At 37.0% G+C, this 21,865-nt stretch overlaps 1 protein-coding gene across 1 annotated transcript; it reads right to left on the bottom strand.

The window, feature by feature from the left end:
• Positions 1-6,191: 6,191 nt before the first annotated feature.
• Positions 6,192-7,379, bottom strand: LOC110731064. Its single transcript, XM_021910914.1, has one exon. The coding sequence runs from the start codon at positions 7,377-7,379 to the stop codon at positions 6,192-6,194; it is 1,188 nt and encodes a 395-aa protein (XP_021766606.1).
• Positions 7,380-21,865: the final 14,486 nt, after the last annotated feature.

Below are 21,865 nucleotides of genomic sequence, written 5' to 3'. Positions count from 1 at the left end.
CTTAGTTCAATCTTTAATTTATTGTAAATAACATTTTGTGATGTAAATGTCCAAGTTTGGAAAAATGAGAAGAAAAAAAAAATTGAAAAAAAAGAAAGAAAAGAAGTGATGAATAACCACCACCCAAGCAATTAAACAAGCTTGGGGGGGTGCGTTTTTGTTTCAAGTTTATTCATAGTTTGTAATTTGAGTCAAAGTTAGAAACCTCTTTAGGTTTGCTCTTAGTGTTATATATCTTAGCTTGACTTTAATTTCAAAACACTTCTAGTTTTCTCTATGCCTTTACTTTGTGTCGTAATCTTTGAGTTTTGTAATATTAGTAGAGTAGTTGAAGCCATTGTCAGTGGAATGAATTGGTTCACAAGCATATGGAGAGGGTACTTAACATTGAGATGTCGAGTGTTCTAAACCTTCTTTTGTCCACTTTTCTCCGGCTCCTTCGAGGAGTCATGAGACACTACCATTAGGGGGAATTTGAACTTTGTTTTGGGGACGCGGTAAGATAAGTTAAATGGACCAAAGTTGAGTACATTCGGGAAGGTTAGCTAGGCCTTGGCTAGTCATGACTGTGGTTGATCTTAGGCATATACCTCATGCTCGAGTTTTATTGCTAAAGGATTCTTTTATCTTTACATTTGCTTTTCTTTGAGCGAACTAATCTATTTGTTTCTTTTGCGCCAAGTGAATTGTTTAGGGACAAGCAATTAACTAGCTTGGGGGAATTTGATAAGTGTTTTCTTTGTCCACTTATCATGGCACTTTAAACACGATTTTGTACTCTTTCCCCTACTTCAATCCCCTTTTCTAACTCTTTTCGTGCACATTTATTGCTTTTGGCTTCCCCGATCTTTATTATGTGTGTGTTCATGATTGTAGATTCAATGAGAAATGGGTTATATAGCATAAGCATGAAGAACTAATTTGGAAGCAAAGCAAAGTAGAAGCGGGCGTGCATCCCAAGAGGAGCGGGCACTCCTCCCTGATCCACCACAATCTTCCTACCCCCTGCACTACAAGGAGCGGGCATGTAGTCTTCAAGGAGCGGGCGCTCCTCCCTGATCCTCTCCATTCTGCCTCAAACTGCTGCACAAGGAGAGGGCACGCAGAGAGCTCAGGACCGGGCGCCCCATATAGAGGAGCGAGCGCTCCTACTTACTGGAGCGGGCGCTCCTCCTGTTCTGAAGCTTGATTTTTGATGGATTTTACGATGTAATTTTTGGGCATATAAATAGGACGCTTGACTTAAGATTTTGGGATCTTCTTTTCCCTTTGGTTTTCTTAGGCCCTTAGTTTCTCTAAACCCTCATTAATTAGCTTAGATCTTCTCAAACTCAATCATTATAGTAGATTAATTGAAGATTGTTCTCTTGAATTCAACAATTTCTTAACTTTGAAGCATTTTAAGTAATCTCTTTCCTCTATCCCTTACTCTTTAATTTCAGTTTTTATTTACTTTGAATTGTTAATTTCTCTCTTGATCTTGTTTAATTGTTGTTGCATGTCCAATCTACCTTATTCCTACTACTTCTCTCAACTTGTTTTATGATGTTCTTCACCATGTTTAGTGAGTGGTTAATTAGCTAGGGGTTGGGTGAAGACCCAACCAAGCCATGGGTTGATTGATGTTTAGTTTGTGCTTGCATGTTCATTTTGGGTTGATGATTGATTGTTAAAAAATGGGTTAATTGCATGTGTAATTGGATGGCCACCTATTTCTCATGTATTCACTCCTATGCTTGCATTGAGAGATGGAGTCTAGTTGTGTGCCTTTTCTTATATGATTATGCTAGATTCCTCTTGATTATGGTTCCTTGTTTGAATGATATAGTAGTCTTAGTTGCGAAAATTAGGTTAGAAATCCCAATTGTTTGTGCCTTAATGCTTTCTTGGACCGATTAAAAGGCAAACCCGAGTTAGTAGTCTACTTCCCGTTGTTAAGACTTGGTTGGGCTATCTTGTTAGTTGAGTTTGGTTTAGGAATGCTTAGTGTTGTGGCTTCGAAAAAAGGCAATGTTGAGTGCCCTCTCTATCACCCAATTTGTGTTCATGTTTGCCTATTGATTTGATCTGTTGGTTTGGTTGGTGTCGATTCCCATTTCCCCCAAGTGTTTGTATCCATAGTAGTTGTCTAATCAAAACCCCCAATTTGTGACCGAACTAGATTGCAACCGTTTCATACTCTTGGTGTCCTTACCCATTCCCTGTGGATACGATCCTCTACTTACCCTAGACTTGTCTTAGGTTGGTTTAGGTAGAAATATTGTTTGGTTTTAGGGTGATTGTCCAACGACCGATTATCCCTCTACCACCCGCCTTTTTTTTCTTTCTTTTTTTGATTTTTCTTTTGGTCAAACCTCAATAACAATAAGATATTATTTCCATATTTAAGGTACTATACAATAGAATATTATTTTTAGCTAATGACTATATATAATCATTCTATTTTTTTCTCCAACTTTATTACTTTTGCCAATAAAGTCTATTTCAATCAGAGCAGAAAATATTTTGCTAACAGATATAAATGTATATTCTTTACTTTTCTACTCTTCCTATTAATAATACCGCGTGTCAAAACTTTGTGCAAAAATAATTTCAACTAAGAAATTTACAGTACATTAATATGATATATGAACAATCTTAACTAATCATTTAATAAAATATAATTTGTGGTTAATACAATTTTTCCTTCCCTACTTCAACATAATAATGTTAATGATAACTTGTAAAAAATTAATTAAACAAAATTTATTATATTAATCCCATCGATTTTGAAGCGGTGGCTTTGTTAAAAAAAACGCCCACCTTTAAAAACCCTAACCCTAACTCTCTCCTCTCTACATGCTCTCTCCCCTCTCCTCCTTCTCTCTCCTGCTCTCTCTCTACTCTCTCGTCTCACCCCTCTCTCGTCGCCCTCCTCTTCTTTCCCCTCAAAGGTCACTACCACCACCTCCTCCACCAAGATCGACATCAGCAACAACATTCTCCGCTTATTTTCGCACTTTACCTCTCCTCGTGATGAAACCATAGGTTTTCAGGCCAAATTCGACCATGAAAACTCTATATCTAGAATTTTCATGGTCGAATTTGGCCTCGTAAACCCAATTTCAAGGTTTTGTGTGGTCGAATGAAGGTATGTGTATTTTTAATTTTTTTTTCATTTAATCTGTTTTTGTTAATTTTTGGGTTGTTATTTGCGGAGGCAGTGGTTTAAGGTGGTTGATGTGCTGGTTTAAGGTGGGTGGTGGGGTGGTTCGGTCGTTTTAGGTGGGTGATTGGGCGGTTTTTCGTGGTTGGTGGGTGGTTTTTGGTAGGTGATTAGGTGGTTTTTCGTGGGTGGTTGGATGATTTTTCATGGCTGCCTGGCTGGTGGGTGGTTTTAGGTGGTTAGGTCGTGGGTGCTGGGTTGTGGGTGGTTCGTGGGTTGTGGGTGTTTTTTTTTATATTTAAGTGTATCCTGATTTTTAAGTGAAAAAATGAAAAAAAAAAAAAAAATTTGCATAATTGTCACCGATTAACCGGTGCCAAAATTAAAGAATTTCCACCGATTACCCAATGCCAAATCAAAGAATTGCCACCAACTTTAAACCGGTGGGCATTTAATTTCATTTTTCCACTAGTAAATAAAACTCAAAACTAACTTTTTTATACTATAAAATCTGTCTAAATCTATCCAACTTTTTTTTTCCTATTCTATAATAAATATATTCAAATATCTTATGTGCCATAATACTAATATTTAATTGTCGCCAATACATATGGTGCGACACTTGGAGAAAAATTGAAATGCCAAGTGTTGATATCTCGTGACCTGGCTAAAAGTTTAGCTTTATATATTAGTTATATGATTGTCAAAGATTCTATTGATATCATATTATCGCACATTATATAAACTATTTCATAATCTATAAAATAATTTTTTTATATTTTACATATGAATATTTTAGTCTAGATTATATTACAGTTTAGTAGAGATATAGATGAATTATTGTAAAATATAATATATTACCTCCACTTTACTAAAAACGTCTATGTGCCACGTAAACCACGCCACGTCACCTACTCCATCTCTCATTATGCCACATCATCAATACTCAATCAACTAGAATATTGTTTCATCTAAAAAATTTGATGATAAGGGGATTCGAACACCAAATCTTTTATAAGAAAGATAATTATTAACCATCTAAGCCAATCATAAACTCTGTTATAAACATGAAAATAAATGTATATACTAGATAATCACACGGTCTAATTAAAGTAGCAACCGGTGCAACGCCCGGGCTACACACTAGTAAAATGTTTAAAAGATGTTTGAATAATATTTTTATACTTTATAAAAATTAAGTATAAAAAATAAGTTTTTATCCTACCTTCCTTTTTTTTTTTTGAAAAGCTTTATCCTACCTTCCTTATTTTTAAATTATTTGTTTTTTTCCTTATATGTAAGTAATGTAACTTTTTTTTAATAGCAAAAATATCTATAATATTATTAAAACTCAATGGGACACATGAGCACTATGTGTCATCATTCTTTAATCATTACTCTAAAACTCTTCATGTGTGTAACCTTTATACTTAATATTCCCATAGAATGTAACATCTAAATAATTACACTAATGGTTGTTCATTTCTTGGATGCTAATTTTCTAGATCCAATAAAAGGCACTCCGTTATAATTACATAAGTTATTATTTGATTATGTAATAAAGTAAAATGAATAAAAACTAACACTCATTAATCTTAAATTTATTATTAAATTTTTCTTCACTTATATATATTGTTGAACACTAACATTTAAAATTTAGTTTTGATCAAACTTACAAATTTATATTAATGAGCGGCATCACTCGGGTCAATAACTAGTTTCATTAATTAAAAGTCATACGACATCTACAATAAATATTCGACATTAATAAATACATAAGATATTGAGTCAAAAAAATTCCTTCATAAAATCTACGATTGTCGAATAGATCTTACACTGTGTAACATCTCCCGCTTATATCGCTGGAAAATATAGCCTCGTTGGAGAGACAATCTAACAATCCTTTGTAGCCATGAGGATGTTTTCCTTCTAATTCATCTGTCTGTATTCAAAAACTTGGTAACCTTTTCACCAACGAAATAATTTCATGACAATCCATAAGATCTATTTTTTTTTTTTTTGACAACAGCAGATTACAAAGGAAAAAACAGAAAATAAAAACTAGTTACAAGGTTGCGAGAAGGACATACAAAGTAACCTACATTGATTGGCCAGTTGATGAGCTTGTATAACCTCGTCTCGATTTGCCTTTAGGATACACAGTGATGGAACGAGGAGGCAATGCTACGGATTTCCTTTAGCGTCCAGTGATATTCCATATTACCTAGTTTCCCATTTGAAAGGGAGTTAATTAGGTTTGTGGAATCTGTGTAGATAGAGACCGAGTTCAGACCACTAGAAGAGCTCCATTTTAGAGCTGACAGGCAAGCAATGGCCTCTGCTTGAAATGCCGAACTAGTTAACCCAGAGTTACCTCCGACCCCTATTTCAGCTAGGCCAGGGGTTTGGGAGAAGTCCACCCTGTGCCGTAAGCTCCAGATTGCTTATGCTAGGACCCATCCGTTCTGACAACAGGCATTGTTTGGCTACTCCTATAAGATTAGTAGAGGAAGTCCTTGCCCATAGAGACTTGTAGGAAACCAGGTGGTGCTGGGGGATCTGGGTGGAGCAGCTTTAAGGTCCCAAGCTTGCGAACATCCGACTTCATGTAGTTCTTTAGAAGATCATGTGCCAGAGTGATGTTAGTGAAAAAGGCCCTAAGATAGCCATTGTCCCCTTCAAAGACCCTCTTGTTTCGAGTCATCCACAAAGACCAAAGAGTAGCCATAAATTTTTTGGTTCGGCCACTCTGAACCCCATCCTGACTATAAAACAGCAGGATATAGTTTTGAATCCATTCTTAGAGCGAAATAGACCCATTTGGTTTTTTACAGCTCAGAATTCCACAGTTTTCCCAGGCATATCGGGCTATAGAACAATCGAGAAAAAGATGCCTCGCATCTTCCAAATAATTACCACAATAACCACAGATCCCATTTGTATGCATCCCTCTAATCAGAAGGTTCCCATTTACAGGTAAGCTATTGGTAGTCAGCTTCCACAAAAAAATGCGCCATTTAGGAGGAATGTCAAGGTGCCAGATAATCTAGAAAAAATCAAAAGATTCGTTTCTATGCGAGGGCTCCGAGGTGTCAAGGAGACCTGCAAGAAAAGCATAGCCAGACTTGACCGTATACTTCCCCAAGGGGTGATGGTGCCAGTAAAGAAAGTCTTCTTCTTCCTTCTCAGGTAGGTCAACAGAGAGAATTTCTTGAGCACTTTTCCACTCAAAACGATCCCTAACCGTACTGACTTTCCAACTTCTAGAGGTCTGGTTGATAAGATCGGAAACAGTCCATTTAGAGCTCTGGAGCAGATTTTGATTGGACCGAACCACCGGGGTTTGCCCATGGACCCATTTAGAGCTACTGGCTAGGATATTTCTTCCCGAGCCAATCTTCCAGACAAAGCCTTTCATGACTTTGAGAGCAAGTTTGTGCATGTTTCGTCGAACCCACGAGAAACTGGAGGGAGTCTTAGTTTGAGACTTTCCCGAGCATAGCATAGATTCACTACTTGCATTATACATTTTAGAAGCAAGAAGTTGGGGGTTGGTATGCATTCTCTGCACTTTTTTGAACAGCAAGGCATCATTATAAACAGGAATCGAACAAATTCCCAGACCGCCCATACCTTTTGGAAGCTGGATAGTTTGTCTATTTACCCAGTGAATACCTTTGTCTCCATTTTTCGCCCACCAGAATCTTGTTATCAGAGAGTCTAACTTATTTGCAATAGACAGAGGGATCTTGAAAGATTTCAGCACATGCGAGGAGATTCCAATAAGGACAGAGTTAATAAGGATTAATTTAGCACCCTTGGAAAGCTTGCAATGAGCCCAGGAGATAATCTTCTTTTTTACTCGTTCAATCAGATAGGTAAAGTGCTGAGATTTAGCTCCTATAAGATCAATAGGAACCCCTAGATGATTCCCAATACTATCAGTTGTAGGGAACCTGAGAATGCTTTTGAAGGTTTCTGCCATCGAGGGGGAGACAGAAGGGCTAAATTTGATATAGGATTTACTGAGGTTAACCTGTTGTCCAGAGGCTTCTCCAAATCTAAATAGAATATCTGCTATAGTAGAGCAAGAGTCGGGGCTAACTTTGAAGAAAAACATAGCATCATCCGCAAAAAAGAGATGCGAGATTGAAGGTGCTCTTCTCGAGATTTTGATACCTTTTAGCAACTTGATATCTTCTGCTAGGGAGAGCATACGGGACAAAACATCCATGCAAAATAAGAATAGGTAAGGAGATAGCGGGTCGCCCTATCTTAAACCGCACTTGGGCTTAAAGGAATCCGACACTTGTCCATTAACTAAAGCCTGGAAGGAAACTGTAGAAATACACTGAGAGATCCATTGTATCCATTTTGCTGGAAATCCATAGGCCTGCAGAGTTTTAAGCAAGAAGAGCCAGTCAACTCTGTCGTAGACTTTAGACATACCCACCTTAATAGCAGCTAGTTGAGTGGACCGCTGTCTCGAGTTAATGAAGTGCATGAGTTCCTGTGACATAAAAATATTATCCTCCATGTACCTTCCAGGAATGAAGGCATGTTGGAAGTCCGAGATAAGAGAAGGAAGAACGAGCTTGAGTCTAGAAACAAGACACTTGGTAATACATTTGTAGATAGTGTTGCATAGGCTTATAGGTCGAAACTGCGAAGCCGTTTCTAGTACGTCCAGTTTTGGGATCATAACGAGGAGCGTTGAGTTTAGGTCATGTAAAAGAAAACCAGTGTTAAAGAAGTGTTGAACACTACTGACAACCGTGTCTCCAACTGTGTCCCAGAAATTATGAAAGAACTCCGCAATGATACCATCAGGCCCCGGAGATTTAGATCCCTTAATATCAAATAAAGCTCTTTTGATTTCATCTGCAGCAAAGGGTCGAACAAGAGCTTCATTTTCAGCAGCTGAAATAATAGGGAAATGAATTTGCCGGAGGAGAAGATTAATAAGTTCACTTTTTTGACTCATGACAGGGGGATCAAAGACTTCCTTTAAAGAGTTTACAATTAAATTCGAGACTCCCTCCTGTCCTTCTACCCAAGAGACATCATCAACCCGGAGCGTAAGAATTTCATTTCGAGATTTCCGTTGCTTCACTTTGTTGAACAGACGCTTTGTGGGGGCATCTCCATCTTTGATCCACTCACATTTAACCCTTTGTTTCCAATATTGAAATTCCACAGTGCACTTTGGAATACAAAAATTAATGCATTGAATATAAATATTACCATCATCAAGGCAAGTGATATCACATCCATAATCCGCAAGATTCGAAGAAAGCTTCCTCCAATTCACACCCCACAGTTGTTTGTTGTCTAAACACCATTTTTGAAGTTTACTTCTAATCATCCGCAGCTTCCTCATCAAACAAAAAGGAGGTAAGCCTTGGGTTGGAGAATTCCACCCATTGGCCACTATATCATGAACTTCCGGAAAACCAAGGCACCAAAGCTCAAGCTGATAGGGTCTAGTAGATCGAGTTTGAAGGGGGTTTGACTCATACACAATTGCGGCGTGGTCCGAAACTACTATCGGTTAATGGGAGATCCTACCATTGGGGTGATCATCAAACCAACTTGTAGAGACATACCCTCGATCTAAACGTTCCATGATTAAATCCTCTCCAAGTCTTTTATTGCTCCAAGTGAAACGGGGACCCGAGAAAGGAACTTCATATAAGGTATTTTCCAATCTCCAATCCATAAAAGCATCAATTCCTCTAATACTATTATTTCCACCCAATTTATCCTCTAAAAATTCTAATTGGTTGAAATCACCTAATAAAAGGCATTTAGGATAATTATGAACAATATAAGAAAGTTCAATCCAAACTAGGGATCTATCTTCAAGAGGAGGACCGTAAACAAAAGCTACATACTTAATTTCATTATGATAATCAACTATCTTACATAGGATAATGTTTTGAGAAGAAAAAAGACAAGTCACTATAGAGCTTGTCCAAGCAAAACCATAAGACCACCCTTCGCACCTATAACATCGCAACCAAAAGAGGTGGAGGGGGTAAAAACATCTAAGATAGGCCTAGCCACATCAACAACTAATTTAGTTTCGGAAAGGAATAAAAACATTGGTTTAAAATTAGAGACGAGCCACATAAGGTACCATCTTGTAGGGGCTTGTGGGTCATTAAGGCCCCTACAATTCCAAGCAACACACTTCATAAACCACTCGAGGGCTGAGACGATGCAGCCACCTCATCCAACATAATCAGATCCGAACACACAAGTTGTTGATTCGCCTCCCAATCCATACCCACAGCAGCGCTAGAGAGGTTATGAGAGAAATTGGGCTTTCTTGGCCTCAAGGCACTCGAGCCCGTTGGTTCAAGAGAGGGAGATCTTCTTCTTTTCTTAACACTCTCCAGAATATCAGCGTCCACTTGACCGCTCCAAATTCGAGCCATATCTTCATCAGTAATTGCCTTTGAGACCAAATCCTTCGAGCCATTAGAATTTGCTTTCCAGAAATTAAATCCCCCTTTATCCGATAACCTGTTAAGGGTTGCATAACGCCTCCTTTCACCCCAACTCAGATCAAAAAAGCTTTCACGAAAATCACAGCCACCATCAGAAACCGCAAGCCCACCTTCCCTGTTCTTGCCCTTTTTCATAGATTGAGCAGGAGGTATAGGCGAATTAAGTAATTCGTCAATATTAATTGGTGCTACAGGTGTTGCCGAAGAATTGGGAGGATCGAACTCTGTCAATGGGAGGTTCGGCAAATTCCCTCCAAAGGACGAGGGAGAATAAGGAAGAAAAGGTGGCACCGAAGCACGTTGATAGGGGTGAACCTTCGAGCCTGATAACCTCAAAGAACGAGCAAGAGCTCTTCCTGCTTGAATGAAACAGTTTGCCACATTTGTCACATCACTATCAGCTCAGAGATTGGGTGAGGAGTGTAAAACAAAGAGAGAAGTTGAAAGATTTTGCTCAGAGATTGCTGACAAGAGTGAAACCTTGTTCGTCTATTGGTTGCATGTAATCAGACATTTGAATGTTTGAATAGAAAGAAGAGCAGAAGATGAGTAGACACACGTATGCCAAGGAAGCAAAATGAAATAAACTCACGATTGTGAGAAACCTCTCGTTTAGAGAGAGATGCTCTCGTCTAGAGAGAGAAAGTTTCCCTTTTATCTTTGATGAACTAGTAAAAATATATAATATTTCTCATAAGATCTAATATCATGGATTCAAAACTAAGAAATTTTTCCCCCGAATAGAGAAGATAAATCTTTTCATTCGAAAAAGGTCGAAAAACCCTTGTCTTTCGAAGAAGATCGAAAACCCTTACTTTAAAGGGAGAAAAGTTTCTCCAAAAGGAGGAATCATTATTATAAACATAAAAAATAAATTAAATAGGGGCTTTCTAACAGTTAAAACCGATGAAAACCCCTTCAAAATTCAACAATAGAGGCTAGGGTTTTGGAGAAAAGAAGGAGAAGAGAGGAGAGTTTTAGTAGATCTCTTTCTTGTATGGAACTTGATACAACATATACGAATTGAATAAAGATTATCACTCATCTATCACTCAAGTATATTATCCCTAAAAATATATTTCTTAATATGTACTGAAGGTTCAATGGGCACTCAAGAGGGGGGGGGTGAATTGAGTGTTAAGTAATCGTTGGCTAATTTTGCTTCTTTTCGGATTATGTGTGAGGAACCAGTTGTGCTGGTTCCCGTACGCAGCGGAATATAAATAAGCAATAAAGAAGACAACAAATTTAACGAGGTTCAGCCAACTCAGGCCTACGTCCTCCTATCCTAAGTTCTTTATTAATCTACTCCGAAAAACAAAGACAAAGAACACTCTGCTGTTCCCTACTCCGGGAACCAGCAAACCCCACACTCTACTCCGAGTGTGCTCTCGACTTACACTCGTAAGCCCAATGTGTTTGAACTCACAAACACTCACCCAGCCTTTAACCCCTTTGTTAAAGACTCAATACAAGAATCAAAAACTCTCCTTTGATCACACTTCTACGAAGCTAATTAAGAGAAAAAGTTTAAGTACTAGAATGCTCTTGTATATGACTTGATGAATGGGATTAGTGCTTAAGTATATGCTCTCAAATAATTGCTCTTTTAATTTCTGGAGAGGCACACGAAATATGTGAAATAAGATGAGTTTATATAAGCTTAGATTCCTAAAACCTAGTTTCCTTAAATCACACAATCTTAGAGAATAAGATATAATGTAATTTTAGGAAAGTTTTTATCTTATTTGATTTAATCACAAAGATAGAATCAATTAAGATAAATACTCCTAGATTTTAGGTAACCAAGAATATTTCATCTTATTTCCAGCTGCACAAAATATTTTCAAGATAATCTTTTCGAAAAAATCTTTTTGTAAAATCTTTTTCCAAAACGGCAGCTCGAATACAGTGAACCTGGTTCCCCGACCTGGTTCCCTGAATTGAAACATGTTATGAAACCTGTTCCAACTTTGTACCAGATTTCATATCATACTTCAATATACTTTTAAGCACTTATATAACCCAAACATGCAAGCATACTACGGAGCATATTACATGAAAACCTAGATAACATATTAAAGCATAAATCGTCTTTTCTTCATGTAATCTTCAAGACTTGAATCTTCCTTGAATACTTCTATTATGAGCAAACAATCTTTCTTCGAAATATCTTCGAAAGGCTTCTATGCTCCAAGTCTTGGAATCAACTCAACTACTGCACATGTAACATGGTTAATGCACAATAAAGAGTATGTGACTGCTTTACCACGTAGCAACCATGGAAACAGTACATACTGGTTCCCTACCAGTACATAACACTTTTATCATATAACTATTCCCTGTATAAAGACAAGTTAGTTCAATAAGAAAACTCATGTAAGTAATAACTTGTCTGGGGAAACAGTGTTCTATGTTAGCTGGTTCCCCTAACTGTATCGAACACTTTCAAGGACCTGTTTCCCTTAGCTGTTTGTCATCATTCAAAACTATCAATCAAAACCTAAGGGACTCAACAAATTCCCCCTTTTTGATGATGACAAACTTTTGAAGTTCCTGAACCTGTGAACATGCTCAAAAGGAAAACCGTCAAAAACTTCAAGGACTCAAGACTCTTTGGAACAAGTCAGTTAGGCCAACTGGTTCCCTAAACAGAAAATAGAAAATACGAAATAAAAAGACTCAAACTGACTCAATCTAAACTAGCTAAACCTTAGGCTTCAACTTCAGACTACTTCCCCCTTTTGGCATCATTAAAAAGTATCCACAAGTAAAAGCAATGTGCACAAGTTAATGTGCTTATCCATACAATGGCATCAACCACCATTCAAGCATTATGCTGCAAAAAGAGATTAGTCAAACAGTTCATACCATAGCAGAGTTAGTAGTTCATACAAGCCAACAAAGTTCAACCAAAGAAGCCCAAATCCATCCAAAAAGAAAGTTCATGGAATGGAGAGAAGTAGACAGACCAACAAAATCAGTTATTTTAGAATAAACATGAGGGTGAGGAAACAAGAACAGAAACAGCATCACTCCTCATCATCATTCTCGTTCCCTTCCTCCTCCTCAAACTTTGCAACATCTTCTGTATTATCATCTGATTCCTCTTCATCTTTGTCACCATGCTCTGCTTAAACCAAAATCATTGTATTACTAAGCATATTCTTGTGATTCCCCAATCTGTTTCAAAACCACTTCCTGACCTGCTGGTTCCTTTTTTTTTTTTTTTTTTTTTTTTTTTTTTTTTTTTTTATAAATCATGAGAGATATGTACTGATTCAGAATGTTCTCCTTGTTGCATAACGAGTGCAAAACTAGCATCACATCAATCAAGCAAGGAGGTTCTTGCTGGTACCCTTTTTCTCTTGGTTCCTGGAACAGCGTCAATGGACTGTTCCTCCTGCACCTTCTCAGTGAACTTCTTTAATTGAGTTACTCTACTTCGTACCATGGTCTTAGCAGTGGGTGTCTCCTCATAATAACCAACAACCTCTATTTCATCCTTTTCACTTTGACTTTTCTGAATTTCCTCCAACTTCGGGCTTAAGGACATTTATGCTTCCTTCTGATGTTCCCCCTGAGACTGAGCTGGTTCCTTGAGTGAACAGTAACCAAATGAACAATGATGAATTTAAAGCATACGAGAGAGAGAAAGAGAATTTCGAGTGATGATGATTGATGATCTGCACAAAGGGTTAGTGTATATTTTAACAATGAAGCACAAAGAGAGAAGAAGGAAAGAAAAGAGTTAGTTGAGCCAATAAAAAGCAACTGTAAAGGATATTTTTAAAATTGAAATCAAAAATTTGGTAATTATCTTTTACCATAATTATCTCAACCAACTATAAATAAGGCATATGATATGTTTGCCTTTTATATGGGATTAAATAACTGAAATAAGATAAATTCCTTCCAAAAGGAAATATCTTATAGTAATCTTCCGAAAATAAAAGATATTATCGGATGACATATCAGAGCTGGTCTGCTGTTTTCCTTTGCTGGTACCTGTATAGAACCATGTCACGCTGTTTCTGGCAATTCAGCCTGATTTCACCTGTTTCTTACAACAATGATTCTCAATCCTTTTGAGATTTTGAACCATCTACACAACACTTGAAAGATATCAACATAAGTATGTACACACACTATACAAGAGAATACCATTCTAACCAATCATTGAAGGAAGTAATTGAAGCCAATACCTAAAATCTAACTAGACCTAAAAGGACTCTTAACCTACAAAAAGACTCTCTACACAAAGGCTTTGTGAAGATATCAGCAATTTGATCTTCACTTTTACAAAACAACATCTCCACCAATCCTTTTTCCACATTGTCTCTTAAAAAATGGTGTCTTATTTCAATGTGTTTTGTCTTGGAGTGTTGCACAGGATTCTTTGAAATATTGATTGCACTAGTGTTATCACAAAAAATAGGAACACTTTTATAAATAACACCAAAATCTTTCAGCTGGTTCCTTATCCACAGTAGCTGGGAACAGCATGAAGCTGCAGCTATATATTCAGACTCTGCCGTGGATAGGGCCACTGAATTTTGCTTTTTAGAACCCCATGAAATTAGACAAGAGCCAAGAAAGTGTGCCATACCTGATGTGCTCTTTCTATCAACTAAGAAACCAGCATAATCTGCATCTGTGTATCCAATAAGATCAATGGTACTGCCTTTGGGGTACCACAATCCCAGATTTGCTGTTCCTACAAGATACCTAAGTATCCTTCTAACAGCCTTCAAGTGAGATTCCTTTGGATTGCTTTGAAACCTAGCACACAAACCAACAGAAAACACAATGTCAGGTCTACTAGCTGTTAGGTAAAGTAGAGAACCTATCATTCCTCTATAAAGAGAAGCTTCAACATCTTTTCCCTTAAGATCAGCATCTAATTTTGTAGATGGGGGAACAGGTGTATCATAAGCTTTGCTGTTCTCCATGCCGAATTTTTTCAGCAACTCTTTTAAGTACTTTTGTTGATGGATCATTATTCCATCATCCATTTGCTTAATCTGCAGCCCTAGGAAGAATCCTAGTTCTCCCATCATGCTCATTTCAAATTCACTCTGCATAAGATTAGCAAATTCATCACATAAAACCTGATTAGTAGCACCAAATAAAATATCATCAACATAAATTTGTACTACAATCAAGTGTTTCCCCCTGGTTCTTATGAACAAGGTCTTGTCTACTGTTCCCCTCTTGTAATCATTTGCCATCAAGAAATTGGACAATCTTTCATACCAAGCCCTCGGAGCTTGTTTCAACCCATATAATGCTTTGTCCAACTTGTACACATGTTGGGGGAACAGTGCATCTTCAAAACCAGGTGGCTGCTCCACATATACTTCTTCCTTTAAATATCCATTGAGGAAGGCAGTCTTAACATCCATCTGAAACAGCTTAAAATTCATGTGAGCAGCATAAGCAATTAAAATCCTAATAGCCTCTAGCCTAGCTACTGGTGCAAACGTCTCATCATAATCAATTCCTTCTTGTTGATTGTACCCTTGCACCACTAGCCTTGCTTTGTTTCTGACTATAGTACCAAGGTCATCTAACTTGTTTCTAAAGACCCATCTAGTGCCAATGACTGATCTTTCCTTGGGACGGGGAACCAGGTGCCAAACCTGGTTCCTCTGAAACTGATTTAACTCATCTTGCATAGCTAGTACCCAATCAGGATCAGTCAATGCCATTTTATAGTCAGTAGGCTCTACATTAGACAGGAAAGAATAGAAAGCACAAAAGTTTTGAAAAACATTTGTTCTCGTTTGAATCCCCTTATTTATATCACTAATTATTTGATCAGTGGGATGAGAAGATTGATATCTATAACTTTTAAAATTAAGACTGTTTTGTGCTTTCTCATTAAGTTGGGAACCAGCATGTTCATGGATCTCTCCTTCTTCTGAGGAGCCAGGAGGATTCACATTCATGCTGTTTCCTCTATCATTACTTACCTCAGGTTCAGGGGTGGTACCTTCTTCTGTTCCCCCTGAACTCATTACCTGTCTATTATTTGAGGAACCATCAGGACTTGGTTCCCCTTCAGAGTCCTCATTATCTTCATTTTCTTCTCTAGGCACTTCATCATTATCATCTGGTGGAGTATTTGGTAGGCCTAGATCTGCTTGCACTTTATCCGTGGGACCAGTATACTGGTTCCCCGTGAAATCCATCAATCCAATCACTTCATCAGGTTGTACCTGCGCAATCTCAGAAGACATGTTAAATTCATCAAAAATGACATGGACACTCTCCTCAACACGAAGAGTCCTTTTATTAAAGACTCTATATGCTTTGCTGTGAGAAGAGTATCCAAGGAAGATTCCCTCATCACTTCTAGGATCAAATTTATCAAGCTGGTCCTTCCCATTATTATGCACATAACATTTACATCCAAAAATGCGAAAATATGTAATGTTGGGCTTTCGACCTTTAAGAAGTTCATAGGGAGTCTTATTTAACTTTGGTCTAATGAGACCTCTATTCAATATATAGCAAGCAGTGTCAACAGCTTCTCCCCAAAAACTCTTTGGGAGACCACTCTCAATGAGCATCGTCCTCGCCATCTCCTCAAGAGTTCTATTCTTCCTTTCTACAACACCATTCTGTTGAGGTGTTCTAGGGGCTGAGAAGTTGTGATTAACTCCATGTTCCCTACAATAATCAATAAAGTTAGCATTATCAAATTCAGTACCATGGTCTGATCTTACCGAGACCAGCTTGTGGGTGAGCTGGTTCTCCACTTGTTTCACCAATGTTACCCATTCTTCAAACGTTTCATCCTTTGTGTGTAACATCATTACCCAAGTGTACCTAGAATAATCATCAACCATAACACAGACATATCTATGACCTCTTCGACTTTGTACTCTCATGGGACCACACAAATCAATGTGTACAAGTTCGAAGGGTCTGCTGGTACTCAAAACAGTTTTAGGCTTAAAAGAGATTTTGACCTGTTTCCCCCTTACACATTCAGAACAAACTTTATCAGCTTCATACTTAATGTTAGGAAGGCCTACAACTAAGTCACGTGTTTTAAGTTTGTTTAGAAGTGTTAGGCTAGCATGTCCAAACCTCTTATGCCAAATCCATTGATTATTGTCAGAAACAGCTTTCAAACAGATGGACTTGTCTTGAGGGATTTTATCTAAGAAGGTGATGTAAACATCATGCTTCCTGGTTCCCTCACATACAAGTTCTCCTGTTTGTGAGTTAACTATGTGACATAGGTTGGCTTGAAACTCAACTATATTACCTTTGTCACATAATTGAGAAATACTCAAGAGATTATGTTGCAAGCCTTCAACATAATAAACATCATCTATTGCGTTAGAAAGTGTCTTACCAACCTTACCTAAACCAGTGATGGTTCCCTTGCTGTTATCCCCAAAGGTGACACTTCCTCCATCAAAGGCCACTAGTGAAAGGAATTGATCTTTATCCCCGGACATGTGTCTTGAGCAACCACTGTCCAAATACCAATAGGTGTCTCCCTTCACTCTAGCCTGCAAGAGCAAATCAAACATTAGTTTTAGGAACCCAAACATACTTGGGTCCCTTTTCAACAACATTAACATCTTGTTGATCCTTTCTTCTCCACACATATTTTACACCCTTGCTGTTCTTATTAGCACTAATTTTCTTAGCTGGACATTCATGTATCTTATGTCCATTTTTACCACAATGAAAACACACATGCATTTCTTTAGTCATGACATACTTGCCTCGTTGATATTCTTTGATCCAGGTGGTTTCTCTGGGAGACCAGTTAGTCCTGGTTCTCTGTCTAGTATAACCAAGACCAACTTTTCCTCTGTTTCCTCTTGATGAAGTCAGGTAATTTAAGGATTCTTGAGCATTCAATAATTTGTCCACATGTCTATGACTATCATTAAGTTCTTTTTCTCTGGTTTCAAGTGTTTTAGTTAACAATTCGTTTTTCTCTTTAAGAAAATCAAAGTTACTTTTTAAAGCTTCGAATTGTAGATTAAGCTTTGAAACCATAGAGTCAATAGACATGTCAACAACCACTGGTTGCTTGTCCTTTTTCAGTTGATTGATTTCCGCATGCAAATCACAAATATTACTTTCATACTTATCAATCGTATTACTGACATCTACACTGGTACCTGTAGGGGAAACAGTGAACTGTGCAGCTTTAAGTGAAGCAATTTCCTTGTGAGAGTTTTCCAGGTTGTAAGCCAATGTTTCAAAGGCCTTCAACAAGGAAGTTCTAGTACACGAATTTGCTTTACTTATAGCTACTGAAAAATCAAGAGTATCACTAGTGGTTGATAAGTCTCTAGGGAACCAGGAGGTCAGATCCTCTTCACCATCAATTGGTTCAAACGATCTTTCCTTTTCTAGTTCCACTTTACACTTGTCCAATTCAACCTCTAGTTCTGCTACTTGATTTTTTAGTTCATAACAGACTCCTTCTAGATGATCACAACTAGCAATAGCAATATTACATTCACCACGTTTTTCTTTTAATTCTCTTTTGCAAGTTATGTATGTTTCACTTAGTTTATAGCATTCATCTAGTAAGGAATCAATACAAGCAAGCATATTTTCTCTATCATATTCATGCATATCTTCTCTAATTTGCTCTAAGCTTACCTTGCGTTCATGTAGTACATCCTTCTTTGCCATAAAGCATTTGTTGAATGTACTGGTTCCCCCTCTGGTTCCTGGACCAGTGCTGTTTTCCTTGATGTTTGTAAAGGCAGTTAGGCAAACATCTGAGTTGGGTGATCCTTCTTCCTCATCTGACCCTGAGTCAGAGTCTCCCCACATGGAAGCTATCATGGCATTCTTGTATGCTTGTTTATCTCCGGATTTAGACTGTTTGTCATTCCACTTAGGACAATCTCGAATAAGATGTCCTTTTTCTCCACACTTGAAACATCCTGTAGAAGAAGAATTAGAGTTAGATTTTTTATAGTTTTTAAAATGCTTACCTTTGAAATTCTTTCTTTGATCTCGAAGAGATCTCTCAAATCTTTTTGCAATCATGCTAATTTCATCTTCATCATCTTCTACTGTTCCCTTAAGCGCCATGCCTTTTGCTGGTTCCTTCTCAGACTTAGAGTCAATCAGCATCTCATGAGTCATAAGGGAACCAATCAGCTGTTCCAGAGACAAGGTAGACAGATCCTTTGCTTCATATACTGCTGTTACCTTGGCTGTCCATGCATCTGTTAAACTACGCAATAATTTTCTCACAAGATCCTCGTCAGATAAATTTTTACCAAGAGATCTAAGATCATTTACAATAGTCATAAACCTACGAAAGCAATCATTGATTTTTTCATTTTTATTCATGGCAAACAATTCATATTTAGACATGATTAAATCAATTTTAGATCGTTTTACCTCGCTGGTTCCCTCAAACGCAAGTTCAAGGGTGTCCCATATCTCCTTAGCACTACTACAGCCAGAGATACGATTTGTTTCGGTCTCACCTATTGCTTGTTGTAGTATTGACATTGCCTTAGCATTCTTTTCCAGCAACTTGTAATCAGCAATGACCAATTCGCTATCCTTCTTGGGAACCTGGTTCCCCTCAACATCTGTCTTGAGAATGATATTAGGACCATTTTTAACTACGAGCCAGCATTCATAATCAATACCCATGATAACATTCTGGATCCTGTTCTTCCACCAAGCATAATTATTTCCATTAAACTTGGGTGACTTGTTGTCATAACCGATTGCACTTAATTCTTGAGTACTCATTCTTAACTCCTCTAGATGTTACTCTTTCGAGAAGCTTAGGCTCTGATACCAATTGAAGGTTCAATGGGCACTCAAGAGGGGGGGGGGGTGAATTGAGTGTTAAGTAATCGTTGGCTAATTTTGCTTCTTTTCGGATTATGTGTGAGGAACCAGTTGTGCTGGTTCCCGTACGCAGCGGAATATAAATAAGCAATAAAGAAGACAACAAATTTAACGAGGTTCAGCCAACTCAGGCCTACGTCCTCCTATCCTAAGTTCTTTATTAATCTACTCCGAAAAACAAAGACAAAGAACACTCTGCTGTTCCCTACTCCGGGAACCAGCAAACCCCACACTCTACTCCGAGTGTGCTCTCGACTTACACTCGTAAGCCCAATGTGTTTGAACTCACAAACACTCACCCAGCCTTTAACCCCTTTGTTAAAGACTCAATACAAGAATCAAAAACTCTCCTTTGATCACACTTCTACGAAGCTAATTAAGAGAAAAAGTTTAAGTACTAGAATGCTCTTGTATATGACTTGATGAATGGGATTAGTGCTTAAGTATATGCTCTCAAATAATTGCTCTTTTAATTTCTGGAGAGGCACACGAAATATGTGAAATAAGATGAGTTTATATAAGCTTAGATTCCTAAAACCTAGTTTCCTTAAATCACACAATCTTAGAGAATAAGATATAATGTAATTTTAGGAAAGTTTTTATCTTATTTGATTTAATCACAAAGATAGAATCAATTAAGATAAATACTCCTAGATTTTAGGTAACCAAGAATATTTCATCTTATTTCCAGCTGCACAAAATATTTTCAAGATAATCTTTTCGAAAAAATCTTTTTGTAAAATCTTTTTCCAAAACGGCAGCTCGAATACAGTGAACCTGGTTCCCCGACCTGGTTCCCTGAATTGAAACATGTTATGAAACCTGTTCCAACTTTGTACCAGATTTCATATCATACTTCAATATACTTTTAAGCACTTATATAACCCAAACATGCAAGCATACTACGGAGCATATTACATGAAAACCTAGATAACATATTAAAGCATAAATCGTCTTTTCTTCATGTAATCTTCAAGACTTGAATCTTCCTTGAATACTTCTATTATGAGCAAACAATCTTTCTTCGAAATATCTTCGAAAGGCTTCTATGCTCCAAGTCTTGGAATCAACTCAACTACTGCACATGTAACATGGTTAATGCACAATAAAGAGTATGTGACTGCTTTACCACGTAGCAACCATGGAAACAGTACATACTGGTTCCCTACCAGTACATAACACTTTTATCATATAACTATTCCCTGTATAAAGACAAGTTAGTTCAATAAGAAAACTCATGTAAGTAATAACTTGTCTGGGGAAACAGTGTTCTATGTTAGCTGGTTCCCCTAACTGTATCGAACACTTTCAAGGACCTGTTTCCCTTAGCTGTTTGTCATCATTCAAAACTATCAATCAAAACCTAAGGGACTCAACATGTACTATTCTATCTTTTTTTTTATAGTGTAATATATAAAGTAGGATATATCAAAAGTAGAATATAAAAACGTTTATCTAATGGCAATTTCGTAAATAAATCAATATAAAAATCTTAGTCATCATGACATTTCTATAAATAAATCAACATTAGTGGAGTCCACATTTGACAATATGAAAAAGGTAGTAAGAGATGAGATTAAAAAAACATTTAAAAAAAACCAATTTATAATAGTTTCATGTTAAATTTCAAGTGTTTCATGTTATAATAGATTATTTGTGATATACGAAGTACAATATATAATGATCATGTTATTTTAATGGTGAAACTTTTTCAAACATTTATCGAGTTAGAAAACGGGTGCTATACTAGGTCTAATGCTAACCAGGAATAAAAATTAAAATAATTGTCCCAAAATCCAAACATTGGCTCATTCCCCCAAAATAATTCCAATTTAGTAGTATTACTAGATGAAGCTCGTGCGATACAGTTTGTTTGAATTGTTCAAAATATTTTTTTGTATTTATGTGCTATAATTTGTTAGATATTTAGATAAAATTCTTAATATCAAAAGATAATATTTTATATTTAATTAATTTAAACTTAAAAATATCATTTTCCCAATTTTGCTTGTGTAGCATTTGAATAAATTAATTCTAAAAGAAATTAAAAATCTCTTATTTTATTGGATTGACTACAACTAAAATTCATAATCTTACATGACGCGCTAAAAATATTAAATCTTACGTGACTCTCTAAAATCTCTGGAAAAACTCTCCTTTTATATATAATTATTATAGAGTAATAAAGTAGCATTAGTTGTAGAGTAGCAGTAGTGTAAGTGTTCTTTATGTATCAAACTCTAGCTTTAGTCATGTCGTTGGAAAAGTAGTAAGTAGTGTAGCAGTAGTACTGCAAGTAACTTACCTATTTTCATTGTAGCCGTTAATTTCAAATTTTCAATCA

The sequence above is a fragment of the Chenopodium quinoa genome, unplaced genomic scaffold, assembly GCF_001683475.1.
Source record: "Chenopodium quinoa cultivar QQ74 unplaced genomic scaffold, ASM168347v1, whole genome shotgun sequence".
NCBI classification, from domain to species: Eukaryota; Viridiplantae; Streptophyta; class Magnoliopsida; order Caryophyllales; family Amaranthaceae; genus Chenopodium; species Chenopodium quinoa.
Note: the sequence above shows the minus strand (reverse complement) of the source record. Positions and strands in the feature narration are given on the sequence as shown.